The sequence below is a fragment of the Ictidomys tridecemlineatus genome, unplaced genomic scaffold (genome assembly GCF_052094955.1).
Source record: "Ictidomys tridecemlineatus isolate mIctTri1 unplaced genomic scaffold, mIctTri1.hap1 Scaffold_623, whole genome shotgun sequence".
In the NCBI taxonomy this organism is placed as follows: domain Eukaryota; kingdom Metazoa; phylum Chordata; class Mammalia; order Rodentia; family Sciuridae; genus Ictidomys; species Ictidomys tridecemlineatus.
In genome coordinates this window covers 161409-177006 of record NW_027524288.1, presented here as the reverse complement: position 1 = coordinate 177006, position 15598 = coordinate 161409, and the positions used below count along the sequence as shown (strand labels likewise).

The window sequence follows — 15598 nt, the reverse complement described above, 5'->3', positions numbered from 1 at the left end:
TTCACATCTTCATGAGTCTCTGATAAATGATTTCAAAGATACTGCAGTAGATGAAATGCCAGAAAAATAATTTTTAAAAATGCCAAAAATAATGATTGAATTCAAAAAGAATACAAATAAATAATTGCATAAATTAAGAAATTTACTGCAGGATACAAAAGAGCAATTTAATGAACAGAGATTCTGTATAAATACAGAGAAGGGGATATAAGAGTTCTTAATGCACTAATTATCTATCATCAAGCAAAATATTGAAAATAAAAGCTAAATAGCTCAAATAAAAAATTCAGCTAATGTAACACCCATAGACTAGACCAAGTATAGGTTGATAAAATTTCAAGTTCAGGTAGTAGCAAACCTCAAGAAATAAAAAGGAGAATGAACAGAACATTCAACCCCCTAGGATATTATTAAAGACTAAACTTTATGACTCATAAAGACCAAGCAATGGAGGTACAGGCTATAGGCATCACAAAACTGTTCAGTGAAATAACACCAAAAATTTTTCCAAATTTGGGAAAAGGTATGAAAACCTTGTACCTACAGGAAGCATTTAGAACCCCAAGCGTACTTAACCAGAAAAGAATGACTGTTTTTTCTATAACATAAAATTGACAAATACAAATCAAGAATTAATATTGAAAGCTATGAGAGAGAAGAATCAAAGCACTTATAAAGTAAACCCATCAAATGAGCAGCAGGTTTCTCAACAGAAACATTGAAGGAAATCCCTGAAGAAATAAACAAAGAAAAAAATTTGTAAGTCGATGGAAATGGGAGTCATAATGTTAAGCAGGATATTAGGAATACAAAGCCAAGGATTTCATGTTCTCCCTCATATGTGGATTATGAAAAACAATAATATCCTAAAAAATAGAAAAGATATTACTAGAGAAGGGAAAGGGGAGTTGAGGAGGGGGAGTGAGGGAAAATAAAGTGGGAACTAGGGAGGATGGATAAGATTCAAGTAAGATGTGCATATATGGATGTCAGAGTGAAATCCAATAATTTGTGCAAATAAGCAGTCAATATCTGTAGTTAAAAAGAATATCTCTTTTTAGAACAAATCTAAAATGCTATAATGTTACTAAAGAAACACAACACACCAATTTAAAAATCTTTTTTTATATATAAGAAAAACTATAAATCCATAAAACATCTTATATAAAACATATATTATATTTACAGTCAAAACTACTAATGTAAATCCATAAAACATCTTACATAAAATATATATTTATACAGTTAAAACTATTAATGTAAGTTTTTTCAGATAACACTGTTTCAGATTATAAACTTCCAATAATTAATTTCTTGAATAAGGTATTCAAAAATATTTAAAACAAATTTAAAAAATATGAATGCAATTTACAATTTGACTTTTTCACTACTCCTTTGTTACCAAAACATTTTTTATTCTTACTTACTTAGTAAGGTAGAAACAACAAGAGAGTTCACTGTCAGAATTCTTACCTTCTTTGGTATTTCTCCTCCTCATCTTACGTTTTTCTTCTGTACAGTCAAACATTATTTTCCTGTTGCCATGTATAGAAAAGCAACACAATTAGTATTTTAATACTGAATGAAAAATGTTAAACAAATAGATTAACTTGAGAGAATTTTAGACATCATAAGAGCTAACAACAGAATTTTATCCCATGTATTTCAAATTTGTGAGCTCTGTAAACATCCAATAACCATACAATTATTTGTATGGTTTTATGTTTTCATTTTATTTTGTATTGTTTTTGAGCTGAGGTTTCACCATGGTGGTGCGAAGGCTGGTCTTGAACTCTTGGGCTCAAGTGATCCTCCTGCCCCAGGGTCCCAAGTATCTGCAGTTAAGGTGCATGCCACTGCACTCAAAGGCTTGTAATGAAGAAGAAAAAAGAAAGGTGAAATAATTATGCATTAAGGACAATACTGCTCAATACATTAACTAGAGTAGCTTGACATAAAAAAAATGTCCTGAATTCAGATCCTCTCTCTGTAAACAATAGCTCTTTGATCTTGCACAAATCATTTCTCTTGGACTCAAGTCTCCTTCTAAAAAATAAGACCATACTTCATTAGTTTACCAGGTTGTTATGAAGATTTAAGGAGATAATATTAAAACATGCTAAGAAAAATAGTAATGAAGTAATTAGTTCTTTAATCCTGAATTATTCTGGAAAGCCAATTGTTATCACAGGATTTAATATTCAAATGTTAAGGTTATTGGAAAAATACTATTAGGTTTTTATTTTGGATATTGACTGTATTCTTCTTTAGGCCTCATAATTCAGGGCAAATCAGCATTGGGATAATTTAAAAATCCAATTTATTTATGAATATTTTATATCCTTAAATTACATAATATAATTTTCCCTGTTACGAAACTAAGCAATTGCACCCAGGGCAGAAAATTAACAAATGCCAAAACTGACTTGGCCTGCTACTATTCCTTCTCTATCAAGTCAAATGGAACCAGCAGATCTCTGTGAGAATGATGCTTAGTCTCCATGTTCATCTTCAGCTGACTTGGATGACAAAATCCTATTTTATACACAGATATTGATGTGTCAGTATGGGGCTTAACTGTCAGATATCTCAATTCTCTTAGATCTTAGAATGCTGCTTTTAATGACTTCCCAGTGAGGCAGAACTTGAAAATATTCTGAAGCCTTCAGGAAAATGGGCAAGTAATTTGAGAAATTTTCATCAAAATTGAAGAAAAATCACTAGAGATGCCAATTAAAGTCATCACACTTCCCCTTTGGAAACAGTAATATGAGACCTCCCCCTGTCAAAGAAAAGTGCTTCACAGGACATAATGAGGCTTTTGGGTACTGATCTGTTAGCAAACATGAAAGGAAACTGATCTCTTCCTATGACATTATTTAAAGTATCTGATAGTTTTTAAATGATTCCAACTAATATTTGCAGAAAAGACAAAGAATGACTCACCCTGAAGGTTTTGGCTAACACATTTGCTCTATGTAAGAATTTAAGTGGAGGACATGGTGTGCTTGCTCACTATGTGTGTGACTAAAGCTAGATGGCTCACATGCCAAAGCAGAATGCAGCTGCTTTGAGAATCATAAGTGAGTGTGGCCACACATGCATATGTGAACTTCAAAAACAAGTGTAACTTTCAAACCTACATTGTTCCATGAGGACTTAGAGACAGTGATCTGTCAGGACAACTGGGTAGTAAAAGTTAACCATTGCCACACTGCAAGACCATTTCTAATAGCAACACTGCAGCAATGAAATGACAGAAATGAATAATGATTTTAAAGTCCCTTATTTTCCCTTTCAGCTGTGTAGTAAAAGAGAACTGTCTTCCTTGAACTTAAAGAATTCACAGACCCTGGGGATATTCAAGAAGGAAAGTGAAAGAGCTAGCTCCCAGAGGAAAGTAAGAAGTTTTTTTTACTAAGCTGAGCATTTAAAAATGCAAATACCTAATAAGAAAAATCATAGTTGCCATAGTGGACATTATATTTGGAATGAAGTGGATAAGGCTGGGATCTATAAGGATAAACGTTTTAAAGTTCTAAGATATAGGCTGGAGGTGTATCTCAGTGGGAGAGGTCATGGTTGAGGACCTGGGTTCAATCCCCAACACCACAACACCAGCAGAAAAAGAAAAAGAAAGTCCTGTGAGATATCCTGCACTAATCACTACTGCTAATTAGCCTAGACTTCTGCAGTGTAAATGGCTGGTGAAGGGACTCAGTCACTGTCATTCCTAACATATTTGAACTATGAACACTCAAATGATACATAAGATGATAGTTGTGCTTATTTTCAACCTCCACTTAATGTTGATTAGTACTTTAATTAAAACACTTACATGTTGCAGCCACTAGCAACAGAATAACATAATGCAGTCCCTCCATCCACATCTTCCGCAAAGACATCAATGCCTCCTTCAATAAGAAGCTTGACTATATGTGGTGATTCATACCTCACTGCAAGCATGAGGGCTGTTCTGAAATAATGGAGAAATAATTTTGTTATTAGGTACTTTAAGAGCTAATTTTATGTATCTAATCAATTTAATATCTTGCTTTACATATCTTAACAGACATAAGCATGTTGGGGGATCATCTGTGCAAATCATCTCTCAGTCTAAATAGAAAAAAAAACAAAGAGGAAACTTCTTGTCCCAATAGGGAATTACATGGTAGAAGTTATAAACATAAAATCACTTGATGGACAATAACTGTGATGAGGCTATTTATTTGAAGTACATAAAAGATTTCAAAAGAAGAATGCCCCATTTCTTCCTCAGTCTGATGTAATATAACTCATAGTCAGCTTAAAAGTCAAGCAAACAAAGGCTGTGAGCAGGCTTAAAACAATTGCTATAATAATAATAGTGATAATCAGTCATTATTAATTCAGTTAATAACAATGAAAATAAGCATTTGGTAAGGACTAAAATCAACGTTTATGTTTCATCTTACAACCACCTTTCAAGCATGTTTTGAATGAAAAGAATTTTTTTCATATCAGGAAATATATTTAGTGATAAGTAATGTTTCCAAAGTGTCACACTTTGTAACTAAGAAAGCTGGAAATGCAACACAGTCATTTGTGAATTTAAAGCCTATCTCCTTTCTCATCACTACAAACCTATTTCTTCATTAAAGAAACTGTATATGCCATTAAAGCTGTTTTTCTTCCCTCAGCCCTAGCCAATTAGAATTAAAAGCATCAGGGCTGGGGTTGTAGCTCAATGGTAGAGAACTTGCCTAGCACACGTGAGACACTGAGTTCAATCCTCAGCACCATTGAAAAATAAATACATAAAATAAAGGTATCGTGTCCATCTACAACTAAACAATGTATTTTTAAAAGAAAGAAATCATGCAAATAAAAACTACTCTAAAATTTTATCTCACTCCAGTGAGAATGGTGGCTGTGAAGAAGACAAGCAACAATAAGTGTTGGCAAAAATGTGGGGAAAAATGTACACTCATACATTGATGGTGGGACTGAAAATTGGTGCAGCCAATCTGGAAAGCAGTATGGACACTCCTTAGAAAACTTGGAATGTGACCACATTTGGACCCAGCTATCCCATTCCTCAGTCTATACCCTAAAGACTTAAAATAGCAAACTACAGTGACACAGCCACTTCAATGTTTATAGCAGCGCAATTCACAATTGCTAAACTGTGGAAGCAACTTAGATTCCCTTCAATAGATGAAGAAACTGTCGTACATATATACAATGAAATATTACAATTGAAAAAGAATAAAATTATGGTATTTACAGGTAAATGGATGGAGTTGGAGAATATCATGCTAAAGGAAATAAGCCAATCTCAAAAAAACAGGGACTAAATGTTTTCTCTGATAAGTGGATGCTAATCCATATGGAGGGAGCAGGGGGTGAGTAGAGGAACCTTGGTTTGGGAAAAGGGGAGGAATGAGGGGATAAAGGCAGGAAATACAGTGGAATGAGGTGGATATCATTACATGTACATTTGCACAAATGGTGTGACCCTACTTCATGAACAACCAGAGAAGTGAAAAATTCTGCTCCATTTGTATTTAATGAGTTGAAGAGCTTTCTACTGCTATGCACGACTGATTAGAACTAATAAAAAGTCCTGAAAAAGGGAAGAAAAACATCAAAATATATTAGAAAATGGACATCTAGCAACAGAAATTAATGCTCAATTAGGAATAAGTTAACATCAATATTCTTCAAAAAAAGCAATTTAGAGTCATCCAAAAGGAAAAAAAAAAGTCATCAAAGTCTATTTATGCTCAATATAACCTTTTAAAGGAAACGTATAAGAAATAGAAGTTAAAATTACAATAGAGAGGTTAAGAAATACATTATTCAATCAAAAAATGACAAAGTCCATATTTATTTAAAACTTTTGTTGTTTTAGTCAGCTTTTTAACAACTGTGACTAAAGGACAAAACCAGCACAATTGTAGAAGAGAAAACATTTATTCAAGGGCTCATTGGAGTCAGAGGTCTTAGTCCATAGAATCCAGCTCCATATCCAGGGGCTCAAGGTGAGGCTGAATATTATGATCTGAGAGTGTGGCAGAGGGAAGCAGCTCACATCCTGATCATGGTGATCAGGAAGCAGAGGGAGAGAGAGAGATCTGCGCTTGCCAGACGCAAACATATATTCTAAAGCCATGGCCCCAATTCCCACCTCCTCCAGCCACACCCTTTGACACCTCAGACACTTCAGTTACCAGTCAGTTAATCAGTTAATCCCTGTCACGGGATTAATTCATTGATTGGGTTAAGACTCTCACAACCCAATTATTTCTCCTCTGAACCTTCTTGCATTGTCTCACAGGTAAGCTTTTGGGGGATACCTCATATCCAAACCATAACACATGTGAACAAAAAAATCAACTATTTCTACCTAAAACATGGTTTGTGTTCATATTTTTCACTCTACCCCAATATGTATAAATTAATATTCTTCTTCCCATTAATTTAATATTTGGCTTGAATGAGTGTTTTTAAAGAATAAACTACTATACCTTCCTCTCATGTCAACCGCATGTATATTTGCTTTCGCCTTAATTAAAAATTCTGCCATACGGTGTTTGTTTTCCTTTAGGGCAAGTAAAAGTGGGGTGCAGCCATCCTGGAAAACAACAAAAACAATTTATTAACAATTTTGCTTATTTCTCAATTGAACTCAAAATCTTATAACACACCTCACAAACATAAACGTAAACACTATAAAATAAATGAAGAGCAGCCTCTTCCTTCTAGCATCCTGCACTTCCACATGAATGCTCTTTCCCCTTACAATGGGTTATGTGATTGCCACTATCTCCCATCAAAACCAAACACTTCTTGAGGACAGGGTATGTATCTTTTTTCTCTATGACCCCATACCTGAAGCAAAGTAGTAAAAGGGCTTAAGTATCCTATTGAATACATGGGCTAAACTTTTATCTCTAGAGCTGGGTTTATCAATCAATATTCCAAAGAATTTCTAATTTTACAGAAATACCAAGATTCATCAAAAAATTTCATTGATTCACTATTAGAAAAATACCACAGAATTGTGCATTATGCATCCATTAGTAAGGACATCCGTGTACCATTGCTAACACTAATTTGACAACACTTTTTCATAGCAGACATTCACTTATGAAGAATTCAAGTTATAGGGATACAGTTCTAAGAGTTATCCAATAACATGGGAGGTTCCTCCATGCAACACAAATCCTGTTGAATCTCCTCTATATAGTTCAAGATCTTAGACAACAATATAAGGCACTCCCGTTCCACTAGGAAAATACACTCTTGAGTTAAGAGAGAGAGGCTTCTAAAAAGTAGGCCCAAATCTCCATCATGTCGGATTTGGCCCCAACTTCCTTAATAAGACTCCTATACACAATAATTAAAACCAAGAATCAATAAATAAGATGGAATCAAATTAAAAGTTTTCTTCTCAGCAAGAGAAACAGTGAAGTGAACAGAGAACCTACAGAATGGGAACAAATCTTCACCACAAGCATATCAGATACAGCACTAATCTATACGATATATAAAGCACTCAAAAACTTCAACACCAAAAAAAAAAAAAGAAAAACAAATAACCCAATCAATAAATGGGCCAAGGAACTAAACAGATACTTCTCAGAAGAGGATATATAATCAATCAACAAATATATAAAAAATATTCAACAACTCTAGCAAGTAGAGAAATGCAAATCAGAACTACTCTAAGATTTCATCTCACTCCAGTCAGAATGACAGCTATCAAGAATACAAACAACAATAAGTGTTGGTGAGCATGTGGGGGAAAAGGCACACTCATATGTTGCTGGAAGGACTGCAAATTGGTGTAGCTAATCTGGAAAGCAGAATGGAGATTCCTTGGAAAACTTGGAATGGAAACACCATTTGACCCAGCTATCCCACTCCTCAGTTTATACCCAAAGGATTTAAAAACAGCATCCTACAGTGATGCAACCACATCAGTGCTTATAGCAGCATAATTCACAATAGCTAAATTGTAGAACCAATTCGGATGCCCTTCAGTAGATGAATGAATAGAGATACTTTGGTATGTATACATAATGGAATAGTACTCACCATTAAAAGAGAAAAAAAATCATGGCAATTGCAAAAAATGGATGGAGTTAGAGAATATAATGCTAAGTGAAGTGAGCCAAGCCCCAAAAAACAAAGGCTGAATGTTTTCTTTGATATGAGGATGCTGACTCATAATGGTGATGGTAGGGGGAACATGGAAGGAATGGAGAAACTTTACAAAGGGGAAGGAGGGGATGGGAGGGGGCATGGGTGCAGGAAAGACAGTGGAATGAGTTAGACATCATTACCCTAAGTACATGTAGGAAGACACAAATGGTGTGAAAATACTTTGTGTACAACCAGAGACTTTGAAAAAATGTGCTCTATATGTGTAATATGAAATGAGTTGCATTTCTCTGTCATATACAGCAAATTAGAATACATAAATAATTCAATAAAAAAGAGAGAGGCTTCAAATGAACTTTGAGTCATTTGGTACCTGTGTTTTCTCCTATTATAAGATGAAAGATATTACTCTTACATGTTAGAAAGTTAATACAAAATGTATTCATAATAATCATCCTGGGACCATAATGCACATCCACTTTACCAAATTCTTTTTTATTCTGGTTCCATTTGAATTGCTGCTTAAAGATATTTATAATTTTAGACAAACTAGAATTCAGAAATTTTGTGTATCAATAAAAGTCTTATACTGATCTACATGAACTATTTTTAGCATCATAAAAGACTAAAGAGACAAAGCTGAGGACAAAGATATAATACTGCTTACACAATGTGTATGCTCTCCACCTAACTATGAGTAGCCTAATGAAGCTTATAGAAACTCTAATGGGAATATAATTTATGTCGTACATATAAGTAAAAGGTTTGAAAAGCATAAATTTATAAATTCTAAAATTCCATTTCAAAGAGATTAATATAGTCCATAAGCCATGTTCTTATAAATTAATATAAACTATCATGAAACCATGAAATTGTAAATTAAGTATAAAACAGGAGTTATAAAACTTCTTATAGGGCAAAGTATGGGATTCTGAGTGAATGAATGCTGTAGCTATCCAGCACAATCTGGGGAACACCCATGCCAGGTATGAAGGGGCACCTGAGCAAAGCGTACCACATGGTAACATGGGCTCAAAGGAGACTCCACATGGTTCTTCAAGAGAAGCTTGAACTCCATATTTCCACACAAGTCTCCTGAATTTTAAATGTGGAGTCAATTTATGTACACTTATATTAAGTAAATATATCCATAAGATAAAAAAGTTCCAACATTTGCTACTCTTCTAATCAAGAAAATCCTGCTTATAAACAACATCTGTTGACTTATGTCACTGTCAAAATAAATGTATTTCAAATATTTTGGAAATAAAGGTGGGGATGTTTACCTTGTTTTGAGCTTCAATATCTGCATTATGTAAAAGCAGTTTTGCTGCCACTGATGTGTTGTTAGTACAGGCAGCATGGTGGAGAGGAGTTCCACCATTGGGATCCTGAACATTTACATCGGCACCATTTTCTAGAAGAATAGTTGCACATTCTTCTTCTTGCTGTTGGATGGCCTGTTGGTTTGGTACCAAGAAATAGATTGTCAATTTCAAGAATTCAACACAAACGTTCCATGGGATTTACTAATTAGTTATATTTAAATGATATTAATCAATTTTTCCTCTAAGTATGTAAATATAGTTCATCCTTCACAGAAATACTTTGCTACATCTACCTTAATCAGAGGTGTGTTGTTGTCACTGTCACAGAGGTGAATGTCGCATTTGTTCTTTACTAGAAAATCCACCACTTCTGTCTGGCCATAGGCACATGCGTAATGTAGAGGAGTCCTACAAAAGTAAGATTTGTTAGGAGGTCATAGAGCTTCCACTTAAATCAGACAATTATTCATGCCACTGTAAACATTAGATAGCATATAATTCCTCTCCCTTCAAAACAATTTCTTCAGAAGAAACAACAATCTTTATTAGCTGTTATTACAGCTAATTAATGAAAATTAATGAAAGATTAGCTCATTCTAGCTGCCTGTTCCACTGACTTCTTTCCTCCCCCACCATAACCCCCCCCAGGCTGAGGATTAAACTGAAGGGCACTCAACACTGAGCCATATCCAGAGCCCTTTTAATTTTTCACTTTCTGCCATGGTCTCACTAAGTTGCCCAGGCTCATGTTGAACTTGCAATTTTTCTGCCTCACCTTCCCTCTCAAATCACTGACTTATATTACAAGTATGCACCATTGCTTCTGACACCAGTGAATCTTGATTTTGGTTGTGTATTGTTAATAATTTTTCAGATGTATTTTAAGGACTAAGTATTTCAATTTTTAAAATGTTTATTTACACATAAAAGAAAGGCCCATCACCCATCCATGGTGCCTTACCTTAAGTGAAATGTGATAACACAATTTATCAATGGATGTTCTAGTCATATGAGTGACATTTCAATAAGTTTTAGTTACAAAAAGTACTATAGATAAAGAGGGTTGAATAAGAAAACATCAATAGACCAAATTTAAAGCAAAGTTATTCTTGCTTTTTTTTTTCAAGAAACAAAGCCAACAGAAATGTATGATTCAAAAGAATTAGTATGTTTCACATTGTTCAGTATTTAGATTTGTAGCCCTTAAGTAAATTGAATATATCCAATACTTAATATCAGTATTAATGTGATCTTAACTTTTTAAATGGGCAGTTTACAAACTCTTATCTCCAGAAGTGCTTTTGTTTGAAAAGCCTGAGGAAATTCTTCACTTCAAATTGAGTTCTATTAGTTCAGTTTTAAATCTCCAGTCAGGGAAACATGAAGTTTTTAAGAAAGGAGGATCTCAGAAATAATAAAATATGTCAAATATTTTGAATAATAGGTATTCAGGATATGAGTGGTGAGTAAATGAAATGAAAAGTATACTTGGGGAGTTCAGTGTGTGGTGTTTTTTTGCTTGTTTGTTTGTCATTCTCTACTGGGAATTGAATCCAGGGGCACTTAAACACTGAGCAGCAGCCACAGTCTTTTTGATTTTTCATTTTGAGACAGTGTCCCCCTAAGTTGCTAAGGGCCTCTCTAAATTGCTGAGACTGGCTTTGAACTTGAGATCCTTCTACCTCAGCCTCACATATTTCTGGGATTACAGATTTACACAAAGGCACCTGGTGGGAAGGTCAGCATTTTTAAACAAAAGTTTTATAAATTAAAGCAATACTTTCAACAATATTTATATTTGCTTTCTTTTACTTTCTTAAGAATGTAACCAAAACAAAACGATAAACCTACAATTGCATTTATGAAATGAATCTGTATGGAATGAAACATACATCTATAGCAAATGTATAGGCACTAATATCTACAAGCACAGGTGAAAAGATTATCTTTTCTTCTGAAGAGGCTAAAAGTTGGCTAAAGATAACAATCTACAGAAACAAGATTTATCTCCCTGCTTCTCCCAAAGATTATTTTATTAACAAGTAGTTCTCATTAAAACTTTTACACATATGCATTTTAGAAATAACAGATAAGGAAAAGGAAAAATAGAAGCCAATGTGGAATTTTTCCAAAACTTCCCACATGGAAGTTGAAAAAAAGCAGAACACAGAAAATGTCAAAATACTGCATTACTACAGAGCATATTAACTGCTGTCAATGAAACTAAGGTAGAAACAAACAGAAAGATAAGGAGGAATTGCCAAATATTGGAGATAAAATAAACATTAAACAAAAGAGGAAAAGAAGTCTTTACTCATAATTTGAATGCTGAAAATAATGGCTCAGTGTTTAAATTTTACTACATTTTTTTATATATTTGTGCCTAACACAAGACCACAATCTATTTGTGTGTATGTACTATCAAGCTTCGTTTTCACTTGATATTCAAAAAGACATCTTCTCAGGTCAACATACATTTATATCTTTGTTACCTCTAATGGTTACATAATATTTCATGCTAGAAATGCACTGCATTTTCTTACTACAATCAATTCTATGAGTCCTTTTTAACACACTGCTATATTAAGTCATGCATATTTTATAATATCCTAAAGATAGTATAAAGAAATTGATATGTACAGAAATAAACATTATTAAAATGTACAATACTATCATTTATTTTAGAATTCATAAGGAACTCAACCCTTAAGCAGCAACATAAGTACCACTACTCTTCATCCTCACAAGTATTGTAGCTAAAAACTGTATTTCATTTATCATTAAATTCCTTCTCTTACCAGGGACACAAAGTCCTTTTTCCTATATACACAGGTCACTTGTGCATCCGAAAAAAAGTACTTTCCCTAATTTAAATTATAAGGTTCAGGGGCTCTGGAATACAGCTTAATGGCAGAGCACTCGAATAGAAAGTTCAAGGTAATAGGATCAAACCCCAGGAACAAAATTAAAAACTAAAAGAGAAAAAGAACAAAAGGAAGCCTTGTTTTTCAGTTCATTCTTTCTAAGAACTTTGTCCACATAAAATGTGTACAGAAGGATTTGTTTTCTTCTAATATTTTTCTCATTTTGCATTATTTAAAATTAATAATCCATATTGTATCAGGGAATTATTTTTGTGACATAAAAATCCAGCTAGTTTTCTACCATTATTACACATTTCATTGACACAATTATTTTTCTACGAATATGATATTCATCAGTAGCACATTCTAAACTTTTTCAGATATTTGGGTGTTTCTTGTTTTATTCTGTTCTACTCATTTATCTGCCTTTTGTCTGTTGGCAAACAATATGTGACAGTTGATGGGGAATTTGGTATACAGACAGGCAAGTCTTTACTACAAACACTTTGTTAGTGTCATAATTATCCTAAAAGTTTGTATGTAGAACTCAAAAATGATTAAGGTCTGACATTTTTATTTGGTTATTTGAAACTGTTAACCATAGAAAGAGCTCAGACTTTGGTAATAATAAATATTTCTCTTAAAATACACCACACCAGGGTTCAGGCTCTGGCTATTCCAAGTGTCCTGAGAACAAGCCAGAGAAGGGGCACTAGGGCAGCAGCTTACAATCTGTGCAGCCTGTGCATACCCTGCCTGCAATCATCTTGGCCCTGGTGACTGAGAGCCTGTACCATTAGATGCAGTGAACAGATGTTCTGATCTCTGTGCCTAAATAAACAAAAGAACAAGAATGGATAACTGCAGAAAATGATACCTGAATGGATAACTACAGAAAATGATACCTGGACAGCATAAATCTGCAGATTTGCATTTAAAGCATTTAGTGAATTTTCCTTAGTGTGATCAGCGTGAAGGGGTGACAAGATTGAAAACCCACAATGTGCTTTGGAGAATGTGAATGCTCCCATGCATGACTTCTATTCTACTGTCTCAGAATTCATTAAAGTTAACTTAGCATTTGCAGAAAAAAAAACCAGGGGTTCTCAATAATCAGATTAAGAAAATGGTTGATTGGTCAAGAGACACTGAGAACACATGAACTAGAAAGTAAAGTATATGAGAAGCAAGAAATGCATAAAGAGGAGTAGAAGTGGCAACCCTAAGAAAACTAATGTAAAAAACAACTGTAAAACTGAAATCAGAACAGAGAACAAAGAATCATCTGCCCACATCAAAGACCCTTACAAGGTTGCAGATTAGACAAAATGTAAACATAAGTATACAGCAATAAAGAATAGTGGTGTAATTATATTATGAATGATTTTTTTATATAATGAACTTTCCCACCTGGACTATAATATACTTTTTATTTTTTTCTATTTTTATTGATTCTTCTTAGTGAGACATAATATTAGGGTTAGGGTTAGGATTAGGGTTAGGGCTAGAGCTAGGGCTAAGGTGGCATAGGCCCAGGCTGGGTGAAGACACAGGTCAGCTCCCTCCAGCCTCAGGCAGATGATCCTTCTCGCTAACCCTTCCATGTCTTCCCTGGCTCTTTCCCCTAGGCAGCTAGAACAGAATGCAAGTCCCCGCTAGGGCAGGACCCAGGGACAGAAGTGTGGACCCAGCAAAGCTCCTAGCCCAGACACTGCCCAGCTTTGGGTTGCCCCCAATGTGTCGGCCCCTGCCGCTGCTTCTCAGCCCCCTTAACGAGGTTCTGGCGCCCACTGTGCTCTGTCCCCTTGGTGAGCAGCTCTGCAGTGCTGGCTGGCCAGCCTCCTGAGGGGATATGTCCGCACCAGGGAAACCGGCTAATTTTTTTTTTTTTTTTTTCGTGTAGCTGCTTAACAAGAGGGCCTGGACGTCAGACTGCCCCAAGGTCTACAGGTGCTAAAGAGTCCCTGAGGTTGTTAAAGCCAAGCATCCAGATAAAACAAGGCCACCTTTCTGCCCTATCCTCCAGGGAATGGCCTGGATGACGCTGGCTTCTTCTCCATCGGCTCTGCCTCCCCCATGAGGTCCCTTGCACCAGGGGCTGCCGGCCTCTTGGACTCTATTACCTGTTCTTCTTATCTATGTCATTGACATGACAGCTCCCTCGAAGAAGGAGACGCGTCACTTCCTCCAAGTCGCCATCCCTGGCAGCTTTGTGTAGGCGGCCTATGGGATTGTAGCCCACGACCCTAGCTCGCAGTCCAATGGCGCCCAGGGTCTTCCGAAAAGTGTTCATCCTTCTCCGGGGGCTAGGGTGGAGGTCAGAGGCCACCTACTGTGTGAAGAACAGTTGGAAGAGGTAAGTCCCCCTTAGGGCAGGACCCAGGCACAAAGGGGCAGACCTGCCCAACGGGCAGACCTGGCACAGGCCCTAAACCTGCTCAGGGATCCCCCAACTTGTCAGGAGGCTTACTCCTGCACTCTGCCGCTTCTCAGCCTCTTCGCTGCTGAGGTCCAGACGCGGCTCCGCTCAGGGCGCCAACTCCCGCAAAAACGGTTGTTGCTCACACGTGCATGTGCATGCACGTGCACAGGAGTGCCATGAGATCTGTCTAACCATCAGCGCTAACTGCACTCCTGCGCACGTGCATGTTCATGCACGTGCACGTGCGCAGAGTGCCACGGGATCTGTCTAACCGTCAGCGATAACTGCACTCCTGCGCACGTGCATGTGCATGTAGATAACTGGGACCCTGAGTTATCGCGGCGGGACGACGGAGCTCCGGGCGCGTCTCTGGTGCCGGCGGTGGGACCATGGACTGGTGAGTGCGGGCTGCCAGTTGCTTCCAGGCTCTGGGGCCAGGCAGCCTCTTGGGGAGGGGCGGGCGCGGGGCCGGGCCCCCAGCGGCCCGCGGTCCAGTGAAGTTGCGGCAACGCGCCGCTCGCGCTCCAGCCAGGCGGCGGGGCCGACTGTGGGCCGGGCCTCGCCGGGCCGCCCAGCTGCGTCCTCTGGTCTGGTTGCAGCGTCAGCCGCGGCTTCCCGCCATAGCGGCCCGGCAGCCCTCCTCTCCCGCGCCCTAGGTCTTCTCCGACCCCCACGATGGTTGGTGAGCGCAACGGGAGAGCTGTCCGCATTCCTGGCTGCAGGTTGCGCTTGGGCCTTTACTCGTGGCCCAGCCCCCGCGTGCCCACCGGGTAATGACAGTGTTACATTTAGGGTTTAGTTTTGGTTTAGTATTATGCATAGGGTTTGGTTTAGGC

The 15598-nt window shown here is 36.9% G+C and overlaps 2 protein-coding genes across 5 annotated transcripts in view; both read right to left on the bottom strand.

Moving 5' to 3' along the window:
• The window catches only part of LOC144374220 (uncharacterized), a 58405-nt gene extending 56572 nt beyond the window's left edge, over window positions 1-1833 (bottom strand). For all 4 annotated transcript variants that reach the window (XM_078037145.1, XM_078037148.1, XM_078037149.1 and 1 more), the window contains exon 1: window positions 1474-1833. In XM_078037145.1, the coding sequence (XP_077893271.1) occupies window positions 1474-1528 (55 nt within the window). In that variant the 5' untranslated portion in view covers window positions 1529-1833. The remainder of the gene's footprint in view (window positions 1-1473) is intronic.
• On the bottom strand, window positions 1821-14701 carry LOC101975579 (uncharacterized). Its single transcript, XM_021721076.3, has 6 exons — window positions 14464-14701; window positions 9770-9884; window positions 9435-9608; window positions 6510-6616; window positions 3839-3976; window positions 1821-1869 (listed from the first exon to the last, which is right to left on the bottom strand). Exons 1-6 carry the CDS (start codon window positions 14631-14633, stop codon window positions 1863-1865), a joined length of 711 nt encoding a protein of 236 aa, XP_021576751.3. The 5' UTR covers window positions 14634-14701; the 3' UTR covers window positions 1821-1862.
• Window positions 14702-15598: the final 897 nt, after the last annotated feature.